This window comes from Marmota marmota, unplaced genomic scaffold, assembly GCF_001458135.2.
Source record: "Marmota marmota marmota unplaced genomic scaffold, marMar, whole genome shotgun sequence".
NCBI classification, from domain to species: Eukaryota; Metazoa; Chordata; class Mammalia; order Rodentia; family Sciuridae; genus Marmota; species Marmota marmota.
The window spans coordinates 54,850,454-54,875,340 of NW_026000174.1; the positions used below are offsets into that span (position 1 = coordinate 54,850,454).

Below are 24,887 nucleotides of genomic sequence, written 5' to 3' on the forward strand. Positions count from 1 at the left end.
CAATCTCAAAATTTTTAAAGGGGTTGGGGATGTAGCTCAGTGGTAAAGCTCCCCTGGTTTCAATTTCCAGTACTGCAAAAAATACAATATATGAACAGTATTAATATTAATTCTCAATATTTCTCCCAAAATACCTGGAGCAATGAACATAAAAGCAAATTAACAATAACAAAGATGAAGTGATAGCTATATAATAGTACAATGACTGGATTTTTCTAAACTCATAAAACATGAAGACCAACGTGCTAAAGACATTTGCTGTTAGACATGAAAGAGTTCTTTAAAACTTAAGGACCAACTATATTTGAATATTTTATGGTCATTTTATTAAATTATTTTTTAATTTTAAAAATTGAGCGAATGAAAATAGCAAAATATTTTACCTGTGGATCCTGCTTCATTTGAGCAACCAGTTTCTGATAATAAAAAGAAAAAAAGAACCATTAGTTTTAAATATTAATGCTGTAGGGCTAATCATTTTGGGCCCCCCAAATTGAGGGTTTTAAGTTCACACACAAAATAAAACACCACTACAATCAGAATAGACAAAAAAGATTGTGTGATCCACGTGAAAAGCTAATGAAGCACTCTTCTTAATAGGAAAAACAAAGTAACCAAACTATCACTTTACATTTGAAATGAAAAAGTACCTGATTTTTCAATTTGGAGACAGGGATGGAGGGCAGTGGCTTTTAAAAAGCAATTTAAAGAAGGCGACTGCTCACAAACTAGGCATCCCTCTAACATGCTGTCACTGTCTAAAGTCCTCACAAGACCTGAAAAGACCCATTCAAAACCAGCCTGTTTGGAGTACAGATTTGGCAGATGTATTGGGCTGATTCTCACAACAGAGGGAGCCTGGTGTCAGGGGTGAGTTTGCCACTGTCTTCTATCAAGGTAAGAGGGGACCTCAGGGAAGAATACATTCAGTGGACCAATGATACTCAATATCTAAGAACAAGAAAGTGGAGGAATAATGCAAATCTCTACCTATCTATACTCCTCAGGGAAAAAGAATGAGACCTTTACTAGGAAAAGGAAGCCCCATATTTGACGTACCCATCTTGTAAAAACACTGCTGCAAAGGTAGCAATAATGATGAACAGACAAAATTGAAGGATAAAGGAATATCAGAAGGCTGACTCCTGAAAGTATCTAGGAATAAGCTATTTTCTAAGTGAGTTTTTCATACAATGGAAAAATCTTAACAAGGCACTTCTAAATTGTCAAACTCTTATTGTTACTTAGAGGCACAAAAGTATGAATTAATATACTATACTACAAACAGTACAATAAGACACTTACAGTAAAAGAGGTCTTGCTGTTTTAAAGAGTTGTTAAACAGGGCATGGTGGTGCGTGCCTGAATCTCAGTGTTTCAGGAGGCTGAGGCAGGAGGATTGCAAGCTCTTTAAAACTTATTTGTATGACCCACTGCAACAGCCAACCTCAGCAGTTTAGCCAGGCCTTAAGCAACTTAGAGAGACTCTGTCTCAAAATTAAAAATAAAAAGGGCTGGGGATGAGGATCAGTGGTTAAGAGCCCCTATTATCAATCCCAGTTACCAAAAAAAAAAAAAAGTTATCTCTACCTTTTATCATTTCAGTCTATAATATAAAGCAGTCAGCTAGCAATCTTGCTACTATTGTTGTGCCTCCTACTTAACAGCCCTGAACCCCAACTTAAATTTGGTCCTTCTGATCAGCCGTGATATACTCACTAGACTAATTTTAAGATGAGTGAATAGACTAAAAAAACCTAAGAAAACCCCCTTGAGTTAAATGTTTAATCTTTGGCGAATGACTTCTGACATTAATTCTAATTGGACAAAAGACTTTCTTTCTGGCGTTAAGACATATTCTAGATAGCTGAGGTTGCAATCATGTGATCTCCAAATACACAAAGTGAATGTCACTATGTTCTATCTCATATTTGACAATAGTAGCTCTTCTATATCCTAGACTTAACCTACACAGTAATAACAATACACATTCTAAGAGTTAACAGAATTGAAACACAGGTTTGCTGGGCACAATGGCCCATGCCTATAATCCCAACAGCTCAAGAGACTGACACAAGAGGACCACGAGTTCAAAGCCAGCCTCAGCAACTCAGTGAGGCCCTAAGCAACTTAGTGAGAACCTGCTCTAAATAAAAATGTTTAAAAAAGGGCTGGGGATATAGCTCAGTGGTTAAGCACTCTGGGTTCAATCCCCAGTCCCCCCCCACACACACACACACAAAGGAAAGGAATGAAACAAAACACAAGGTATTATATATTTTTACAAATCTAGTCATAGTCTTCAATGAAAAAAGCCTCTGATTTGGTTACCAGAGAACTGGCTATTCATACTAAAATTATCTTTTTGAAGCTGAAAAGGCTTTTCTTCCATGACACTGAAATCTAAAAACTGACTGATAACCCTACTAACTCTCCACCTCTTGAGGATATAAATAAGCCAACTTTTCTATGTACAGTTAAACAGCATTTTAGACAATCAGGATTAAGTGTGGACAAGCTGAGCAACTTACTAGACCACCCAAACTCCCAGCAACTTGAGGCTGATGTTGTATAATCAAAGTTGCCCTTTATTATAAGAACACAACAATTTTTCAGGAGGATATACTGTATGTTAAAGATAAGTAAATGACAGCCAATTGGTCGAACTGGCCCACCACCTGTTTTTCAAATAGTTTTATGAAACACAGCCAAACCATTTGTGATTGACTTGTCTATACACAATAGGGCACAGAAATTGTGACAGAGACTATAAATGACCTGCAAAATCTAAAATATCCTACTATTTGGCCCTTCACAGAAAAGTTTGCTAACCTCTGCATCAAACTATTCTCCATTCCATATGGAATAAATACTCTGAAAGTTTCAATAAGCCTCCATCAAATCTACCTAAAAACAATCAAAGAAAGAGAGGAGACAGGGGCTAGGGTTGTGGCTCAGTGGTAGAGCACCCACCTAGCATGAGTGAGGCACTGGGTTCATCCTCAGCACCACATAAAAATAAATAAAAGTATTTATTCCATCTACAACTAAAAAAAAAATTTAAAAAAAAAGAGAGGTGAGAAAGGGGCCTTCCCTTCCAAAAGATGGCCATTATAAATATTTATTGAACATTAAATATGTATATACATAGCTCTATCACTCCCCTCAAAAAGAAAACAAAGATCAAAAATATACTTCCACTATAGCAAAAGCAGGCAGGTTCATAATATGATCTCTATACAGTAAGTTTAATTCCAGCCTAATCTCATTCTGTAACTGGAAATGCAAAAAAGGATACCTTTTGCCTGGCTTCTACAACCAATGCCTTTACTCCATCATTTCTAGCATCCCTGAATACGTCATGATCATCAATTGAGTAGGTTACTCCATATCCAATCAGAAAACATTAGTTTTATGAAGCAGGCATGTCATTTGGATTTAATATTACCTATTTTTTTCAAAAATAGAAGTAACTAGAGTGAAATGTCTTATATGTTTTGTATGTTAAAACATTAATTGACATAGAAACATTTGTTAGTACACAAAATGTTGTATAGTAAGAATAAATATAAAATCTATCAAGTTTATGTTCAAACCCAGTAGCTGAATATACAGGGAAACTGACAGTTAATATGACTATTAAGAGAGTATTTAGGTTTAGGATAACTTAAAAAAAAAAGAATATTAAATCAAGGCTGGGGCTCAGTGGCAGAGTACATGCCTGGCATGGGTGAAGCACTGGGTTCAAGCTTTTTTTTTTTAATATTTATTCTTAAGTTTTAGGCAGACACAATATCTTATTTTACATTTATGTGGTGTTGAGGATCGAACCCATTGCCTCGTGCATGCTAGGTGAGCGCTCTGCCACTGAGCCCCAGCCCACTGGGTTCGATCTTTAGCACCACACAGAAATAAACAAATTAAATAAAAGGCATTCTGTCCATTTACAACTACAAAAAAAAATATATTTTTTAAATAATATTATACCTCAACTGTTATACTTTAGAAGTAATCAATTCACCACCATTTACCACTTTTGAGTATCAAGAATTATACATGTATGCATGATTGTATGTGTCTTTAGCCTAATGCCCAGCTAATGTCTAGAAAATAGACACAAAACAGTAATATTCTGTTTACACAGTGTTAATTATTTAGTTATCTACGAAAATATTTTTGTCTTGATTTAATTATATTTTTTATATATTCATATCAACATATAAAAATTAATTATTTTATTAAGGTTAACAGATTATAGAAACAACATTATATAAACATAATCACATCTTATATATGCACTTTTATAACTATACACATTAAAGATTTGTTCAGTCTGGGTAACTAAGGTAAGTGTAAGAATTATGAAATCTGAAATTTAAACACCTGTGAAAGCAATCATTACCAAAGAAAAATGGCATAAAGCTGTATCCTATGAGCAAAAACTAGTACATATGATACTTAAGCTCAGTATGTCTCATAACTTACATGCAAGTTATACAGCACATGCACAAAGGTCCTTCAAAGAACCAAAACCAAAAACAGAACAAAAAAAAGTGTTTTTTTAAATACCTCTGGGATACTAAAAAATATATATTTTCAGTCCTTTTCTCTGGAAGGGAAGTCAGGAATATTTTATGAAAATTCTTAAAAGTATTGATGGATTTGTTGCGTATAAGAGGCAAATGACATCACTCTGGAATAACTGTCTTAAAGATGATTTTCAAACTACCAAAAACCAGAGATGGGCCAGTTTACTAATCTTAGTCATAATTTAATGCCCAATGTAGGAAAAGCCAACAACACAACGTACCTGGTGAACCTGAATTTCCACTTTAAGAGCCTCCTGTAGAGTCTGCAACTCCATCCTCTACCTTCTCCACACTTTCTCTTATGTCTGCTAATTCTATAGTTCTTCAGCCTCTGTTTAAAATAACAAACTCTTCTTCTTGATGCAGCTGTACAAATCATAAAATGTTATGGATCATTAATTGGGAATAAAGAACATATTCATGTTAAATATGAGCCCCAAAATATTTGATTTTTAACAGAGGAAGAAAATCCCAGATTTTTCTCTAAAACAATTCAGTATCAAACATTTCTGGGTTTTAGTCTTTTGAGCATTCCTCTACAGAACACTTTAAAAAACTAAGAAAAGAAAAATAACAAAAAGTCATGGTCATGGAAACATAACCACCCACTACAAACTAACCACTGTGTTACATACCACCTACTAAGCACAGAACTGAGTAACATCACTTCCTCCCTAGAAACCATCATCATCCAGAATACACTGTCCTTAGAAAAGAGACACAAAACATGATCACACATTTTTAAACATCACAAAGAGTACACTGGAGAGCTGAGTTCCTCACAAGTTAAAGAAAACTAGGGTATTTTCATTTGGTTAGGCTCTTACTACTCTTATTTTAAAAATAAAGAAATTAAGGGCTCGGGTTGTGGCTCAGAGGTAGAGCGGCTGCCTAGGATAGGTGAGGCCCTGGGTTCAATCCTCAGAACCACATTTAAAAAAAAAAAAATCAACAATAAATAAATAAAGGTTAAATTCTTTAAAAAAATAAAATAAAAATAAAGAAATTAAAATGGGAGTTCTGGTATAATTTAAATATTTAAACTTAACAAGTTAAATACAATAATATGACTTAGTATAGGTACTTTGCACTGTATTTATCTATACAATCTGTGCTATCCATAAAATTATGATGGGTGTATTATGGGAGATACTGCTGTATGTAGCATTGGAGATGGGCGGCTAACAGAACGTGCTTCTGGCTTCATAGTGAACATCATCCTCTCTTCACACTTGCCAGTGCATCTCTGACTACATGTATAACTACATGTGGAGATAATGTCAAAAATCTAGACTTGTAAACCCAAACATGACTTAATCCTTAATCCTTAGGGGGCTGGGGTTGTAGCTTAGTGGTAGTGCAATTGCCTAGCACATGTGAGGTAAAAATAAATAAATAAAGATATTGTGTCCATTTACAACTAAAAAATATATATTTTTAAAAATGTGCCTTAGACATGATTTGGGGTTCTTTGCCAAAGCAAAAGTGGTTTTTTTTTTTTTTTAGGGGGGGGGGGGCTTAATACATTTAGGGGATCAAATTTATTCTTTTTTTTATATTACACACAGAGCACAATTTTTCATATCTCTGGTTGTATACAAAGTATATTTACACCATTCCTGTCTTCATACGTGTCTGAATACATTTTTTTAACCCTGACTTCAAATCTCTGCTCTTCTTTGCACTTATAAAATTTGATGCTTGAGTAGCTTTTTAGCATTGAGGAAGGGAATAAACAGGAAGCTAGAAGAGCCACTACTTCACCCCAATACAATGAGATTCATGGTCTTCATGTTTTCTAAAAATTATTTACCTATGAATAAAGTCCACATTCAACTCAGAAAACTGACCAGGCTGGAGCCAGGGCTGTGGCTCAGTGGTAGAGCAATTGCCTAGCATGAATGAGGCACTGGATTTGATCCCTGGCACCACATAAAAATAAAATAAAGGAATTGTGTCCATCTACAACTAAAAAATATATATTTAAAAAAACACTGACATAGTCATTAATTATATTATATTAGGAATATTACTTTTCATATTTTCTTAATTTTACTAGGCTTAAAGCATCAGTGGCACTCTCTCCTCTCGGTTTATATGCCATGTTACATGATATCAATATACTCTAATCCCAAAAAGGAAAAAAAATCCCAAAGTCCAAAATTCCTTCAAAGTTAGGTTTGTGGAGGCTAGAAAAGATTCACTGTACAATGATACTTTAAACAAAAACAAAAAAAAAAATCATGAAGGAAGTGTATTTAGGAGGGTTAATTTGAAAAAGGAGATATTTTGATGAACAAATATTTTGATGGGTATTTTAGCTATTTATTATCTTTGGAACTGCAATAAGTAAATAAATAAATATCAAAATGATTAAGTTACTCAGACCAAGGTTTCTGTTGTTGTCATGTACACTTACTTTATAAACAACTGCTAATTTTTAAAACTGTACACTTTGGGGCTGGAGCTGGAGCTCAGTGGTAGAGCGCTTGCCTAGCATGTATGAGGCTCTGGGTTTGATCCTCAGCACCACATAAAAGTAAGTAAAATAAAGGTACTGTGTTCATCTAAAATTTATATATATATATAAAATTGTACACTTTAATTTTAAATACTAATCTCCCTATTCAAATTCTTAACATATATTATAGTTCATGAAAACAGTATGCAGTTTTAATTTTTGAAAACTGATCCCTTATAATAAAATTGAGAATCACCTTGAAGTTGAATAAATATTTCAAAAAATAGAAAGGCATATTTTATTATTCTGGTGGCAACACACAACACCATAGCTCAACTGAACTCATATAAACTATGGAAACAGGTTAAAAAACGTGGAGAACCTATACATGCCAAAGGGTTAATATTGTTTATATAGTAAGGGCACTCATAAATTAGCAATAAAAATTCATGGAAAAGGAATTCATAAAAGAAGAAATAAGAATGACCAACACACATAAAAAAACATTCATCTTCAACAGTCATAGAAATGTAAATTTTGTCCATCAAGCTGAAGAAGAGCTGTAAACATGATAATACTTAGCTATCTACAATGTGTGTCAGACAATACTTCACAATTTGCTAATGAAATCTTTGGGTGATAGCACTGATAGTTATTTACTTTCTACTTTTGGGGTATTAGTATTTTTGAATTTTTCCATAAAAAATGCACTTATTTTTAAATAAGAAAAACTTGTGAGGATTGATAAGCACCAGAAAATGTTACACTGATCAAACAAAATGCTCTGAAAAAGAAAAAAACAAAACCCAGTCTTAACCTGGAGACTCTAAATGTCAAAGAGTGCCTTGCAGGATAATAAGACTGCAACTCAAGTTAATGAGGAGCTGACAGCTTTTACTTCCGCCATCAGACTGTTGTCTACCTATGAGAGACATACAAAAGCATGAAGTTTTAGTTGGCAAGAACTCTAAATGCCAATTACATTTTATTTTAAAATAAAATGAAGGGTTAAAAAAGGTAGTAAACTAGTTATAGAAAAACTTGTAAAGGATTCACTTGAAATCCTTCAGAAAGGTCCGTTTCTGGATAGTAATTTTAAGAGATTGGTCTCCGCCTAAAAGAACAAATAACATACATATATTTACGGTTTACAAAGACAAGGCAAGCACATGTTGAATCCTCTACAAAATATTTTGGGATCTTAAACAACTTATGCAGCCATCATCTGAACACTGTTTGGGGGCAACTTATAGCATCAAAAGAAGACACTGCCTGGCAGGGTGGTACCTGACTGTAATCCCTGCTATTCAGGAGGCTAAGGCAGGAGTACTACAAACTTAAGGCCAGCCTGAGCAACTTAGCAAGACCCTGCCTCCAAAAAATAAATAAATAAATAAATAAATTCTAAAATTTAAAATAAGTGATTCATAAGTTACAGACAACAAATCAATTGCTCCAAGCAAGGTGACCATAAACAGATTGACCATATAATAATAGACATATTGTATTCAGGTACAATGCCTTTCACCAACCAAGAACACTGCATACTATCATTAGTAAGGGCACTTGCCCAGCACCACATACAAACATTTGCAATCTTCAAAATAATATACCCCAGCTGGGCACAGTGGTACACACTGTAATCCCAGCAACTCAGGAGGCTGAGTCAGGAGGATTACAAATTTGAGGCCAGCCTCAGCAATTTAGTGAGACCCTGTCTCCAAAAAAATAAAAATAAAAAGGACTGAAGATATATCTCAGTGGTTTAGCAGCCCTGGGTTAAATCCCTAATACCAAAACAAAACAAAAAAAAACTATATACCTCAAACCACTGGGATACTTAATAGCTTCTTGCTTTCAAATAACAAAAAACAGAGCATAAAACCAGATTACACAAATAAATAAAAATCCTCCAAAACAAACAAAAGCAATAATCAAATCTCACTAAAAAGGGCACCTGTGTCACCTAGAAAGAACATTTATTATCCCCCCAAAAAAACTAATTCCAAACTCACTGTGTGACAACTTTTATCCTCAGGGGTTTGTTCATTTGCTTGTAAATCAAGAAAATACTACCTATTCACAGGAGGATTATTGTGAGGTTTAAATAAGTGAAATTTTCTGAAAAGTCCTCTGTAAACTATAAAATGTTATGACAGTCTTATCATATTTAACTTTTTTCTTCACACTCAAACTTTCTAATAAAACTTCTTGCCGGGTATGGTGGTGCACACCTATAATCCCAGCAGCTCAGGAGGCTGAGGCAGGAGGATCATGAGTTCAAAGCCAGCCCCCCTCAGCAATGTCGAGGTGCTAAGCAACTCAGTGAGGCCTTGTCTCTAAATTAAAAAATACATAATAGAGCTGAAGATCACTGGTACCAAAAAACAAAACAAAACAAAAAAACACTTCTTACTACAAAGTTATTTCTATTAAGCTGCAGGCTTTTCTAACACTGAATTTTTTGAGAAAGGGGCTTCTAACTATTTTTCTGAATAGTTTTGCTTAGAGATCTATGACCTCTAAGTCTCTTATTATGATTCTAACAACTGTAAAAAAAAAAAAAAAAAAAACTATAAAACTCTGATTTTACTGCTAAGAATTATTTTAAATTTCTAAATTGACGTGTCTTTTTCCAATCAAAATTTGACTGGTCAACCAATGGTTACTTTAAAGAGTAAGTCCATCAGTAGAATGAACTGGACATAACTTTCCTATGTTCATACATGAATACACCACCAATGAAACTCCACATTACGTACAACCACAAAAATGAGAAGTTATAACTCCATGTATGTATAATATGTCAAAACACATTCTGTATGCCCCCAGGCTGTCCCTAAAAACAGACAGCTATATGTTCCCTGTACCATGCTTTTATTTTGTGTAAAACTCCTTTGCTTTTATCTATATTCTTAGATGCAATGTTTAAAAACAGCTTAACTTTTTAAAAAAGGAAAAAGCAGGAAGCCTTGACAGATCTATGCAGCCTTTCATCTTGCCCCATGTCTAATATCCAGATATCAGGTTTCAATTATGCAAAAAAATACTATGTATTTAACATGCAGCAAAATAAAATAGTATCTTTGACCATTAACTAATGATGCTAAAACTTAACATGAATGCTAAAAATAGTAAGTCTTTTAAAAGTTTTTACTAAAGCTCTTATGATAACGCACACCTGTAATCCCAGCAGCTCAGGAGGTTGAGGCTGGAGGATCTCAAGTTCAAAGCCAGCCTCAGCAACTTAGTGGAAATCCTGTCTCTAAAAAAAATATTAAAAAGGGCTGGGTATGTGGTTCAGTGGTTAAGTGCCCCTGGGTTTAATCCCCAGTTGAAAAAATAAAAAAGTATTTATTGAAAATTCTAATCTTTATTAACATAAATAAAAAACTGACAAAAATTAATGTAATTTTGTCTTCTTCTCATTTAGCAAATTTTCAACCCATGCTGAGTTATTTTCACAGTAGTATTTCTACGTGACATTCCAGAGGTCAAAAGAAAATGCTGCATAAAAACTTGGCAACCCTGATTTCATAGGCTACCTACCCTTTGAATCTGGCAATTTGGTTATGCTCAAAAATAGCTGTTGACAAAAATCACTGAAGCTATTTGTTTCCAAATTATTAAATAGTAGTTTCCTAATTATTTATTTCCTAATTATTTAATTATGTTTCTTTGCTATTATCCATCTTTCCTTCTTTGTTTGGATTTTTGGAGAAAGAGCAGACAGGAACACCCACACAGTTCATATCACTGCCACTCTAGGATAATAGTTGCCCCACACAAAACACAGGACTGTCACAGTGTCCACACCTCTCTTCACCATCAGTGCTCCTTCTGGGCCCCAGGCTACCTGTTCCCATCTTTCTTTACAGAAATCAGGGAAAGCTGGAGAGTAATATACAAGAGAATATACAAGAGAATAGTGAAAATAAGGCTGATTTTAGAACTGGTTGCCACATTTACTTGAATGTTAGTTAATGATATATAAAAAATAATAATAACTGTCCAGACAAACTTGGCCAGCATCTTATAAATATGTACTACACAAAAGATAACACAAGGAGGGTGTAGTGGTCTCAGCATAACCAATAAATACTTAACAGAAGTAGATGTACGGGAGATAGATTTCAGATCAATATAAGGAAGACTAAGGATTAGAGCTGTACAAAAAAGGAATGGGTTACCTTATGAGGTAGTGAGCTCCCTGTCATTAGAAGTATTCAAGAATGCTGCATATCATATCCCCCTCTTGGAGATTCACAATGCACATTAGCATATTAAAGGTTCTGAGAAGTCCTGTAGTAAAGAAACCTGTTTAACTTTGTTTAAGGCAGCATTTCCCAAATTATTTGACCACAGAACCCTTTTCCCACCCCAGCCCCACCTCAATAATATTTATTCAGTTTCTGTGGAACTAGAATTCCTCAGAATACATCATAGAAAATATGACCTACTTTTTTTTAAATGAAGTATTCAATATGAAACTAGATCAATTAACAACCTGTCAGGGATATAGGCAAAGAAATTGCCACACAGGGCAAAATTCTGGAAGAGAAGACTCTTAAAGGCCCCTCTTTAAGATTCTAGATTCTATCATGTCACAAAGTAAAAGTCCATAGAATTTTGACTGTTTATTTAAAAAGGTTCCATGAGAGAAATGAGAGTAGAATTATAAGAGAGTAAAATGCAAGGTTTGCTAGTTCAAGTGTCTTCCTTTCATGTTAAAATCCAATCCCTAAAAAGTAAGAAAGACACCTCAAGGGCCATAAATTATCAAAAGAAAGGCTTAACCAACTATCTACAATATCTATTTTACCCACTAAGTCAAATTACTATTGAGGGCTGGGGTTGTGGCTCCATGGTAGAGCACTTGATCCTCAGCACCACATAAAGACAAATAAATTAAAGGTATTGTGTACATCTACAACTAAAAATATTTTTTTAAAAAAATTACTATTGAGAGGATTAAAAAAAAAGTAGTTCTGCATTAGAAGACTTCACTATTCCAACTATCGTGTTTTAATATCATTTTTTTCATAATACACACTCTCCAAATAAAGTTAGTATTTGTTTGATGCTTAGTCACTAGACTGCCCTGGGCAATCTGTGATCTTGAATTAGACATTCAAAGAAATGATTAAACATGATGAATTGTGCCATTAAAAAATGTACTAAAGTAGATCTTAGGAAAAAATGTGTTTGCCTGTATGACCCACACTGATATAATTCTCTCTTTTTTTTAGTTCTTCCTCTTTAAGAAGTATACAAACACACTAAAAACATAATATCAGACATGAAGCCAATCTAACACTGTTTAAGAATGTAAACACTGAGTTCTAAATTTCAAAGTCAAGGTTCCCACAGTTATATTAACCTAGCCATTTTACACATATACGAAGGCCATCAAATTTAACAGCATGTTAAGTAATATAAAACACAATGGGAAACTTAACTTTTGAATTTCCCAACTTTTGGATTCTCAGCCGTAACTAGTACATTAAGGGCATTTTTGGACAAGGGGAACTTTACATTGGAACAGATTATCAAATAGTAGTATTATTAGAAACACAAATGCATTTGAGATATGCCTATATGAAATTAAACAAAAATTCACTTTCACTCAGTACAAACAGTAAAGTTTCATTTCTGGGGAAAAGATTTTCTGTACCAAAAAAAAAAAAAAAAGAAAGAAAGAAAGAAAAAGAAAAGAAAGAAAAAAGAAAAAGAATATGTGAATTACTATCCAGCTAGCATCAGGTACTTGATACCTGCCTAATAAACATACTTACCGATTTTGGGGAAAGTAGCTCTCCTTCAGCTCTTTAGCCCCCTGAAAGAGAAGGAAAAAATGGAATTAGACTACAAACACAGATTTAGAACACGTTATCAAAAGCCGAAGACTGAAAGATTTCTATCTCATTTTAAGAAGAACTGAAACAAATACAAGTCTCCAAATGTTAAGAACCAAAAAAAAAAAAGTAATAAGTAAGCTGTTTTACAACAAAGAAAGAACTCACGAGCAGTTAAATCTCCATTTTACCATAACTTTTTAAGACAAGAAAAAGTAAGTACAGTTGATCCTGGAACAATGTGGGAGATTAGAGGCACAATCTGCCCATTACATGCACACACACATTCCAGTACAACTTTCTACTCCTCAAAACCTTAACAATCAATAATAGCCTGCTATTGACCAGAAGCCTTACCAATAACATAAACAGTTAACATGTTTTATATATGTAATGAAAAACAGTGAAAATAAATAATAACCACAAAATATGCAATTTACTGGAGATGAGCAGCTGTCACAGAGATGACTGGTGTCATGCAGCATTCTCAGCAGATACTCCCAACACTTGAGTTTATACTCCGCCCAAGAGTAACAGGAGGGCCCTACGAAATTATTATAAGCATGCAGTAGAACTACAGTTACTTTTTTGCAGTTACAATTTAATACTGCATCTTTATATTAACATTTTTCTCAACTGATTGGCATCATGTACGCCTGTAAGTTTAGTAAATTTTAACTTTTATAATAAATTTGTGTTTATTTTCTAAAGGATGATAAAATATATTATTTTCTACATATATGCATTTATGATAGATATTTTAAATTTTATCTTCAATATTTCTAGGGTGTGTGTGTGGTTCAACTGTGAATTTTTTCAAACTGTCACAAATCTTCTTGTAAGTAGACACAGGCAGTTCAGGCCCAATGTGGTATTGAAGGGTCAAGTATAGTTGATAATTTTCCTCTCCTAAGAGAGACAAAGAAATAAAATACACCACCACTAAAGAACCTACAACTACACCCTCATCCCCAACAAACGACTTTTGTTGTTTGTTGCTTTATGTTAACAAATTAAACTTAACATCATTAGTCCTTAGTTTGGTCCACTTAAAAAGTAATTTTTCCAATTAATCTTGAAATAAATTTGCTTTATATAAGGCTTTAAAATTCATGGCATTGTACAATGTATAAAATTATAAATTTGCATGTAAACAATAAGAGAATTTAAAACTTCACATTCACATTCTGAAATGTATCTCACCACTTTAGATTGTAAGCCACATACACAAAAGCAATTTTTCCATGCCACATATCTACTCACTAACAAAGCCAGAAAGAAAAGCAAGGTTGTTGTGTTTTTTTTTTTTAATATTTATTTTTAAGTTTTAGGTGGACACAATATTTTTATTTTACATTTATGTGGTGCTGAGGATCGAACCCAGTGCCTTGTGCATGCTAGGGGAGGGCTCTACCACTGAGCCACAACCCCAGCCCCTGTATAGTTTTCTTTCAGTTAAAAAACTTATAATGACTTAANCCCCCCCCCCCCCCCGAAAAGCAAGGTTTTAAGATCCTAATCCAATATCAGGAAACAAAAATCAAAACCTTGCCATTAACATTTATCATTAAATTACATAAATTCCACAAGCCATGCTCAGTCTTTCTTGTACCTTAAACATAGTATATTTGTTGACTTACGTTACTCCAGTAGTATCTCATTTACTCAGGGGTATTTCAAAAGATCCTCACATCACCCAGATAATAAACCTTTGTTTAATCATGCACAGTCATATCAAACATACAGCAAAAATATTTAAAAGGGCCCCAATTCACAGAGTTGGCATTCATTTCCATGAGAAATTCCATTTACTGTTCTATCCTGCCTTTTCTTTAGCAGTAGCCCTTTAATAAAAGTTCTCAGATCTGACCAAATAACAATTTTAATCACCAAGATTAGAATGACTGCCAACCAAAATAAAAATCATACAAAAGTCTGTAGAATGGTACAGATATTAAAAAATGGATTCTTAACATTATGGTTACCTATAGGATTCTGTATCACTCAGAAAAATACCTGAAATAGGGACACATTGTATTCGCTGGATAAATGTTAAAATCAATTAAATGATTGGACATTTAAACTGTGGGCTGCAGACTTATCTTCCCTATTAGGATTTTCTTGTTAGTTCTTTCAGGATAGGGAAAACTTCCTTATGCATCAATCTCCCATAGCACTATTTGTAAATAAATAACTTTCTAAAACTTTTAATACAAACTGTCAACAAAGAAACTAAAATATTACCAACTTTAAGTATAGTAAAAAGGAAAAGACTGATAAATTGGACTAAACTAAAATTAAGAACTTCTGTTCATAAGGAAAAAAAAACACCATTAAGAGAGTGAAAAAGCAAGCCACAAAGCCACAGAATTGGACATGATAATTGCAATACAAAAAAAAAAAATCAACAAAGGCTCGTATACTCAAGAGTATATAAAATATGTGAAAACACAGAGTGATCAAGAAATGTCAGCATTTCAGTTTCTATTTATTGAGCATTTGAGAAAGCAGGATCACATACACTCTTCTGAAAAGTCATTCAGTAAAAGGCAGCACAACGTATGAATACCTTATCTGAAGGGCCTTTTCTCCAAAATTCCATAGCACAGCCAATTCTAAACTAAAAAATTTTACCATGATACTGTGAAGCCATATCATGAAACTATTAGTAAAACTGCTTATAAGGACTACAGAAACCACATAGGAAAGCAAAGCCTGAGAAGGTTAAGTAACTTCCTCAAAGGTCACTCAGCTAGTTGGAGGCAAAGCTAAAGGAGAGCTTACGGATCCTGAGATTCTTTTGACTGAGCTTATTTTCTCTTAGACCTTTCTCTTAAGCATCTGTATAAGTTAACTCTTCTAAGAAACAAATGTCAATAAATGCTGGAAAACTTCTGGTGAAGTCTGCACGTTAAGTTTTTTTTGTTTTGTTTTTTGATCATATAAGTAAGCTATCTAGAGCAAGTTTTAAACCTGAAATCCTTTATGCTTAAAGGATCCCAAGAGTGAGCTTTAGAAGGGTCTGTCAACTCTATGGGTACTAGATGCTAAATTCTATATGTATGAACCTAGGTAGTTATCAGGGAAGATGGTCCACAGCTTCAATCAGATTTGCAAGAAGAATTATATTTAGACTAGCAATTCTTAAACACTGTGCATCAGAACTCAGTAAGTGTTTCTTCTAAAGACTGATTATTAATTGACTACCATTTAGAAACTGATATAAAAAAAAGGCAAGGATTTAATTTCTATAATTTAATAGGATTGAGCAACAAAACATAGGATTTATATGTAAATTAGGCTCTAGTTTTTACACTACTCATGCAAAAAGTGTCTAAAATGCAAGTTTGATTTCTTCATGTTAAGAAGACTAGAAGTGTATTAATCTGCTTCTCACAATATGTTTCACATTTATAAGTGAAGTAGTTCAAAATTTTATATTTGGGGCTGGGGCTGCTGCTCAGTGGTAAAGCGCTTGCCTCTCATTCATGAACCCCTGGGTTCAATACCTAGTAATTCAAAGAAAAAAAAAAAACTTTTATATTTTTAATAGAGAAATGTTCTTGAAAAATACAAAACATTTTTATTTATAAATATTATTTTGCTAACATAACTTCACACAATTTTTTGCAAAGTGAAGATCATTTACCTCTCCAGAACTACACAGGTAGCTGCTTTAATCAGAGCTGACAAACAAATGGTTCAGATTTCTGACATGGTTATAAAATTTTTAATATTTTAAATAAATGGAAGATTAAAAACCACTTCCCAAGTATCTTTTATAAAGTATCTAAAACCATTGCAATAAACAAATTTTGCAGAAAAAAAGTTTAACACTAGATCATGTTTTAAATTAGGCTAAAATTTAATTCACCCCACTACAAATTTCAAACGATTAAGTTTATAGCCTGTGCTCAATCATAAATTTTGATAAGGGACTAGAATAGCACAGATAATTGACATTCAAAGGCACTTTAAAATGTCACCTTACCCAGAAGATTCAATCTCTTTTCCTTCCCCACTATGCCAAGCTGACAGTAGTCCAATAACTAAGCTTCATATTCAATAGGCTTAACTTCTTTTTACCTGCCCTACCCAACTTCCCACAGAAAATATAGTAAGTTTGAAATAAATTTAAATGCAGGTAAGTGATTAGAAGAAAAAGTAGAATCCCACATTTAATGAGGCTGAATCCTTTAGGCCCAACCTCACAACCATCCCTCTGTCCCCATCCCTCTTGCCCTCCCATAAGCATCTCTCTAGTACTTCTCCCTTTACTTTCATGAAACACCAATTTTCGCCTTGTCATTACTGAATCATCATTTCATCCTAAAACTTAGTTGACCATCCTTTAATTCCTCTCCTCTGGCTCTCTATTGAACCCATTCCACTAGATCTTTGCTTCCCTCCACTCTTGTCAAGATCACCAATGACTGCCCTGTTGCCGTATCTACTAAGTAAAGTCTCAGTTCTTATTTCAAGTATTATTTGACCAATTTGATCATTCTTCCCTTTTTAAAACCTTTTCTTCTTCTGACTCCCAGGACACCATCTAATTTTCTTCCTAATCTCTCTGCTCATCCTCAGTTTTCTTTTGCTGGTTCCTCCTCATTGCCCTAGGGCTCAGTTCTTGGATCTCTTCCCCTTAAGTGACTTCACCCAGTCTCCGGCTACAGTGGCAAGTCCCATATTTTTTTTTTTTTAATAATTTTTTTAAAGAGAGAGAGAGAGAAAGAATTTTAATATTTATTTTTTAGTTTTCGGCGGACACAACATCTTTGTTTGTGGTGCTGAGGATCGAACCCGGGCTGCACGCATGCCAGGCAAGCACGCTACCGCTTGAGCCACATCCTAGCCCCCATATTTTTATCTACAGTCCAGATCACACCCCTGAATTCCAATCTCCCATACACAATGCCTCACTCAACATTTGCTAAAGATGTATCCTCAAGCTCCAAAAATCCAAAACTAAACCACTTATCTATTAGGAGGTAATATCTATTACCTCCTCAGGCTCATACTCAATAAATGGTAACTCCAATCTTTCAGGCAAAGAATATTAAGGTCACCATGGATTCCTTTTGTTTCCACATCCCCATATCCAGTCCAACAGCTAACCATGTTGCCTCTACCTTCAAAACATACCTACTTTGACCTCTTGTGACAACTCCACTACCACCTCTTTGGTCCAACTCACCATGATCTTTATCCTAGATTAAGACCATGGCCTCCCAACTGGCCTGCCTGCTTCTACCTTAACAATCCAGCTTTTATAAAGCCTATTTCAGAGCAATCTTTTCAAAGTCTAAGACAGATCTTGTTACTCAGCTCTAAATCCTCCAGTATTTCCCCATCATACTCAGAGAAAGATGAAGCCCTTTATGACCCACAGGAACTAAGTGATTTGGCTTCTGCACTCTCAACATTCCCATCTCCCCATGTTAAATCTGCTCCGGCAGCAATGGCTTCTTCTCTATACTTCAGACATTCCAGGTCAAGTTCCCTGCTCAGGACTCTTCTTCGATTTGCTTTTCTTTCTAGCCAGAATACTCTCTCTTCCTCCAAATAACTTTGTGCCTCACTCTCTCAAATGTTTAGGAAATCTACAGCAGTTGCCAAAGTAGAATAAAGACTAACATTGTAATCAAAATTGTTCTCCTCGGATTGCAGTTTTGAGGCCTGCCTAGGCAACTCAGTAAGACCCTGTCTCATAATAAAAATAATAAAAAGCTTTGGGGATGGAGCTCAATGATAGAGCACTTGCCTAACATGTTCTAGGTTTAATCCCCAGTACTAGAGGGGAAAAAAAAAAAGTTTCTCTCCTCCAAAATTTTACACCCTTTCTCCTAACAAGAATATCCTTTTAACTTCTAACTATCCAAATCTGACCTGGACATTATAGTCCTGATTAAGATTCACTAATTGATAAAGATCTTCACTAACCATACTTATTCTCCATTTCTCCCTTTCTTAAAACTCCCAGCAAATATATCTTTCTCATTCATTTTAGAATTTAACTACACAATGCCTCATATTCTAACCTATATGATTTATCTCCCCCACACGCTCACTTGAGTAGAGATAATGCCTCCTACAAGTATTTCTCTATCCTAAATCAAAATGACAAGTAAACTTCAAAAATATAGATTCACAGGTCCTACCCTTAAAGATTTTTAATTCAGTATATCTAATTTGGAGCTCAAATATTTGGGGGTTTTGATGTTGTTGCTGTTGTTGTTTAACTCCCCTAGAAGATTCTGATGGGGAGCCAGGATTAGGAACCAGTGCCTTATAATACACAACTTCCTTTAGTACCTTCAAGAGAGGGACCTTATACAGCCTAAAACTAGAAGAGACACTTCAGAGTACAAGATCCACACCTTCATTTCACAGAGGAACAAAATTCCAAGAAGTCTAGATGACTAGCCAAAATCTACAAAGATAATGAGAGACATAGCTCAGCCACGTTTACTGCTCTCAATCTAGAAATCCTCCCATTAGACTATATATAAATAAATGAAAGTAATAAAAATCTACAATTCCCAGGCAGGTATAGTAAACAGTGATCATCTAATACTTGACCAGTGACTGCAGAACCTAAAACAGTACACATTAACTTCTTTATGCTTGAAAAATATAAGCCACACAAGCTGACAGAGTAATGGTGGGAAAACTTATTAAGTTAAAAAAAAAAAAAAAGTTACCAAGTCCTCTTACAACACATACAAAAACCGTCAAAATCATTTCTTCTGTAGTTGAGGAGTAGCAGAAGTAAACAGAAGGAAGAAATCTTGCTTCATCATGCTAAAGTACAAAAATCCCCATTCACAAACTTCTACAGCTCACAAAACTGTAAATGTTTTGAGTTTAATCATAATGAAAACTTCTTAATTACATATCAGACTTAATAAATCATTCCATATCCCAAGACAACTCAAATTCTATTTTAATAGTCAGTTAACCTCAACACCAAAATTCTTGCCATCAAAAAAAAAAAAAAACAAAAAACTCAGTATCTACAAGGCATTATAAAAGAGTTTGGGCTTATCTTGGTGTATAGGGATTTAAGCAAGTGCCTCCTATTAACACTAATGGGAGTTTTGAGCATAAAGCATAAGCACCAAGGAGGAGGATGAATGCCCAGTACTGCATCTGTGAAAACCCTTTCTATTGCACTAACTGCAACTACTGGGAATTATTCTCTCAGAAATGGGATAATAATCCCAAATTCCTATGTCTCCAGAGCACAAAGATAATTCAAATAAGTCATTTAGGAAGGTCACTGGTAAACACGACATTAAGAAAATATACAAGAAAAAACTAAGCTAAAAAAAATAAGAAAATTTTATTAAATAGCATCAACATGCAGAGAAGAAATCAGTGAATTGTTGGAGATTAAATACCTCATGCAAAAATAAATTCAGGGAAGATTAGAACAGCCAAATTTTTAAAAACTAAAGCACAATAAACCCAACTACAGTCAGAAGTTTATCCAAAGAAACACACATAAAACAAAACCTCCTCCCCTGATGGAGCTTTAAGTACACTACAATCTTTGCTTTTAAACACAGAAGAAAATTCCTGCTGCAGTGATAGACAAGAAAAATCACAGAGTACTTCCAGACAAACGGATAACGGAGGATAACAAATACAAGCTGCTGAGGACAAACAAAACTAAATAAACAAAAATTAGAGCACCTTGTTGTGTTCCATCCTGCCTCCCCTCTCAGGTTAGAACTGCTGTACTTACCAGGCTGGAAAATGAGCAGGTGCCTTTCAGGCTATGGAAAAATTAGTGAGACAGACAGACAGATACACACACCCAAACACAAAGGGAAAGACACTTGTTCACTTGAAGGGCTTTAGAAATGCAAGGTTTTACTGTAGGCCTAGAAAACTAAGAGTAGGCCTTACCAAAAAAGTGAAGGAAAGCCAAGGTTTATCCCAAATCCACATTTCAAAGACTGAAAGAATGAACGTTTATTTTATTTAAAATGGCTTTGGCAACAATCCACCTTTTTAAAAGGAAAGAGAAATTAAAATTTTCCCTGTTTCCATCCCCAAAGAAAATTAGAATCTTTTCTCTCCAGCTACACAGGTTTAGCAACACAAATAAAGAACCTTGACTTAAGGCCTAGAGACTAAAAATGGTTCCATGTGATTTACATTTTTTGAAGAAGTCTATATAGTCCAACATGTTGGTTCTTTATCATCACTGCTATCATTAATGAACATTTATCTTTTTATCTGTACTTTGAAATGTCAATGAGAAATTGAAACAGTTACAATATGATGGAAATTTTAACTTTTAAACCACAAAGAAACAGAAGTCTGAAGCATAAAGCCTCAATCACCCAGAAGTAAGTGGTCCTAAAACTTGAAAGTGAAAGCAATACAAACCTCAAAAAGAAGTTGTTTGCTTGATATTAATGCTAGCCTAAAACCAAAAATATGTTCTGTTATAGAAGACTAAAATCAGGGCTTCCATTAACCTTGTATAAAAAAAAAAAAAAAATCCCATGAGCGTGGATTTTTTTTCCTAAGTCTCTTCATCAGAGCAGCATGGGGTCCCATTAGGCACCCTATTTTACTTCTACCTTATAAATAACGTTAGCGATTCGCTATTTCCATGGAAACCAAGTACAGAGAAACCCACTTAAATGAATACCGGTTAAAGGAATAAGTTTTATTTTAGAAAGGTTTCACTGCTCTAGATGAACTCTACTGGGGAATACTACAAAGTCTTCTTAAGTATAATTTTAAAAAATATATCTTTGGTGTAGAGGGAGCTTATTAAAGGTCCTGTTAAATAAGTACACTCCTGCACTAAACTACATATGCTGAACAACATCGTAACATTAAAGATACATTTTCAATGCACTATACAGGGTTTTATACACACAACTTCCACTGACTAGGCTTCCTCATGCATTGGGGTGGAATAATTACCCCTGTGGGTCTAATTTAAACTAATAAAAACCAAAGAAATTCAGAAATAAGGCTACCATCACCTTGTAGTAATGAACAGGCCCCCAGCTGCAGGCACATGCATATCTTGCTGCTCCAAAGAGAAGCAAAACAAGGGAGCAAATGACGAAAGTTCCTCATCACTGTTACCAAGTTTAAAGTTAGTAGATAGTCAAAATTCCCTCCTCCACAAACTATAAATTACAATATATATTCCATAATACACACATTCAAGTTAAATAGAAACAGAATATGCACAAGCACAGAACAAGATTCAGTGATTTACAACTTAAAATTTTGACATATAGTAATTCACCAAAACAAAATGTAATTCGTAAGAACAGCAAATTCAAAAGCAAAAGTATTGCAGTTTTAAAAACTGAAGGGATAAGAAAAACAAAAAGCTTTCCTGCATATATGGTTCTTCATTAAGTCAGTGATGGCCAAGATATCTTCAATAAGTTAAAAGATAAATAAAACAATATTATCCTAAAAGGGATTCCCAGTCATTTAGGAAGACTTGCAATGTATGAAAAGAGTTAACATTCTCTCACACTGTTTTTCTTTTGAGTATACCAGTGCATCTATTTGCAATGCATGTTTTGAAAACAAAATTACTATCTTGGTAATGCTATATACACTACAGATAAAGACTGGCAAAATACTGATAAGTGTTGAAGTTAGGTAATAAATACATAGGTTTTGTTATATTACTCACTCTACTTTTGTGTGTCTTTAAATTTCCATAATGAAGTTTTAAGTCAGCCATAGTGGTGCAAACCTGTAATCCCAGCTACTCAAGAGGCTAAAGCAGGAAGTTCAAGACCAGCTTGCACAACATAGTGAGACCTTGTCTGAAAATAAAATAAAATAAAAAGGGCTGGGAATTAGCTCAGTAAAAGAGAACTGCCTTGCATATGTACAAAGCCCAGGGTTCAATCCCCAATACTTCAAAAAGAAAATAAAGAAAGAAAAAAATTAATCCTATGAAGTTAAGGTTCTTGTTTCAAATGTTTTTCTCTGTGTATAACTTAACAGTGGACAAAAGACCTGGTATAGATTTTAGAAGCCACTGAATTTAAATACTACATTTCCAATAACTTAACATGTAGGCACAATTAATTGCCAATTTTTACTTTTCTCACCAAATAATTCAGGTAACAATTCAAAAGCATTAAGACAAATCTGTAAAAGAAAGGGTCCACTATTTTGCAACTATCAACTAATGAAATATAAAAGATTAATACATGATAATAAGGTATCATAGCCATATTTTGTATTTTAAAAACTAAAGGAAAACATTCTATTCCTCTCCATTAATAATAAAAATATTTTCAAAATCACCAACATTAAAATTTCCATTTTTTTCTCCAATTAGGTCCATAAGACTACAGAGGGCAATCTAATAAATTAGAGCTTATCTTAGTTAAGTAACAAATCCGACCATTTGCCTCTCTCTCATCATCTTTAAGAAAATACACCAAGTTCTGGGGTAAAAGGTCTTTTTCTACTCTCTCCCTTAGTCCAACATAAAACATTTCACAAATATTTAGTTAATTTGCAAGTGATTTTGAGCTATATTACCCAAATCCTGGCTGAGTGCCCAAACATGAAGGAAGAAGGGGACACGCAAACTGCTAAAACTTTGCAGTGTTGGGAACAGCTCTTTTGCTTAAAAACTAACGATCACAATGGTGTTTTGTTTTTAGAGAAAAAGAAAGAAAATGGTAATAGCTTTGGAAGGAATGATGAATAGCAGACAGGACAGAGTACAGGCAGGAGGAATAGCCAAGAGTGCATGGAGAAGAGGGAAGCAGAAAGGCAACGGAGGGAGTTTAGGCAGCCAATGGCAGCACCTTCCTATAAAGTTGCAGAGGGGCTGCCAACTGGACAGAACCTGCGCACTCAGAGCAGGAGCACACCCAGCATAAGCGGCACTGCCTTTTACAAGCTCAGCAGGGACAAACTGGTTTTCAAAACTGTCATTCTTTAAATCAACCCCAAAGATACTGGTAGACTCTATTTTCCTTTGTTTTGATTTGGTGTATATGTGTGTGAGTGTGTGTGTGCCTGTGTCTATGTGCATTACTGGGGACTAAACCCAGGGATGCTCTATCACTGAGCTACATCACTACTTTTCCCAAGCTGGCCTGGAACTTGTACTACTCCTGCCTCAGTCTCCTGTACAGGCATGTGCCACCATGCCTGGCTGTAATTTATTTCAAATGCCTTCATTTATTTACATGAAATAGACTTCTAAAAGTTCCAAAATTTCATTCAACCAAGTGAAGCAACTTTTATAGATCCTCCATGTAGCTAAAGAAAATTTAATGTTGTACAGGGCTGGGGGTATATTTCAGTAGTAGAGCACTTGCCTAGCATGCATAAGGCCCGAGATCAATCTCTAATACTACATGCACATGCATGAACACACACAATCTTTAATATTATTCATGTTATGCTAATTTTAGAACTACAAAACTTTACTTAAGTCATTATAAGTTTTTTAACTGAAAGAAAACTATACAGGGGCTGGGGTTGTAGCTCAGCAGTAGAGCGCTCACCTAGCACGTGTGAGGTCCTGGGTTCAATCCTCAGCACCACATAAAAATAAAGAAAAATAAAGGTATATTGTATCCAACTACAACTAAAATATTTTTTAAAAAAAGAAAACTATGCAGTCTACTATAAAATTAATTTTTAAAATGCTTGTTGAGCTGAAGTATAGCATTATCAAAAAAACGTGTTGGAATTTTTTTTTTTTTTACAATGTATACATCTTTATTTTTTTTTAAATTTTTTATTGTTGGTTGTTCAAAACATTACATAGTTCTTGATATATCATATTTCACACTTTGATTCAAGTGGGTTATGAACTCCCATTTTTACCCCATATACAGATTGCAGAATCACATCAGTTACACATCCATTGATTTACATGTTGCCATACTAGTGTCTGTTGTATTCTGCTGCCTTTCCTATCCTCTACTATCCCCCCTCCCCCCCCCCCCCCTC

The 24,887-nt window shown here is 34.4% G+C and overlaps 1 protein-coding gene across 23 annotated transcripts in view; it reads right to left on the minus strand.

Moving 5' to 3' along the window:
* The window catches only part of Phf21a (PHD finger protein 21A), a 188,905-nt gene that overhangs the window by 145,311 nt on the left and 18,707 nt on the right, over positions 1–24,887 (minus strand). For 13 of the 23 annotated variants that reach the window (XM_048788664.1, XM_048788665.1, XM_048788663.1 and 10 more), the window contains 4 exons: positions 12,846–12,886; positions 11,241–11,352; positions 4,811–4,955; positions 384–416 (listed from right to left, as the gene is read on the minus strand). In XM_048788664.1, the coding sequence (XP_048644621.1) occupies positions 384–416; positions 4,811–4,864 (87 nt within the window). In that variant the 5' untranslated portion in view covers positions 4,865–4,955; positions 11,241–11,352; positions 12,846–12,886. Of the gene's footprint in view, positions 1–383; positions 417–4,810; positions 4,956–11,240; positions 11,368–12,845; positions 12,887–22,590; positions 22,727–24,887 lie in introns of those variants that run through there. The other 10 variants (XM_048788674.1, XM_048788673.1, XM_048788671.1 and 7 more) reach the window with 5 other exon arrangements.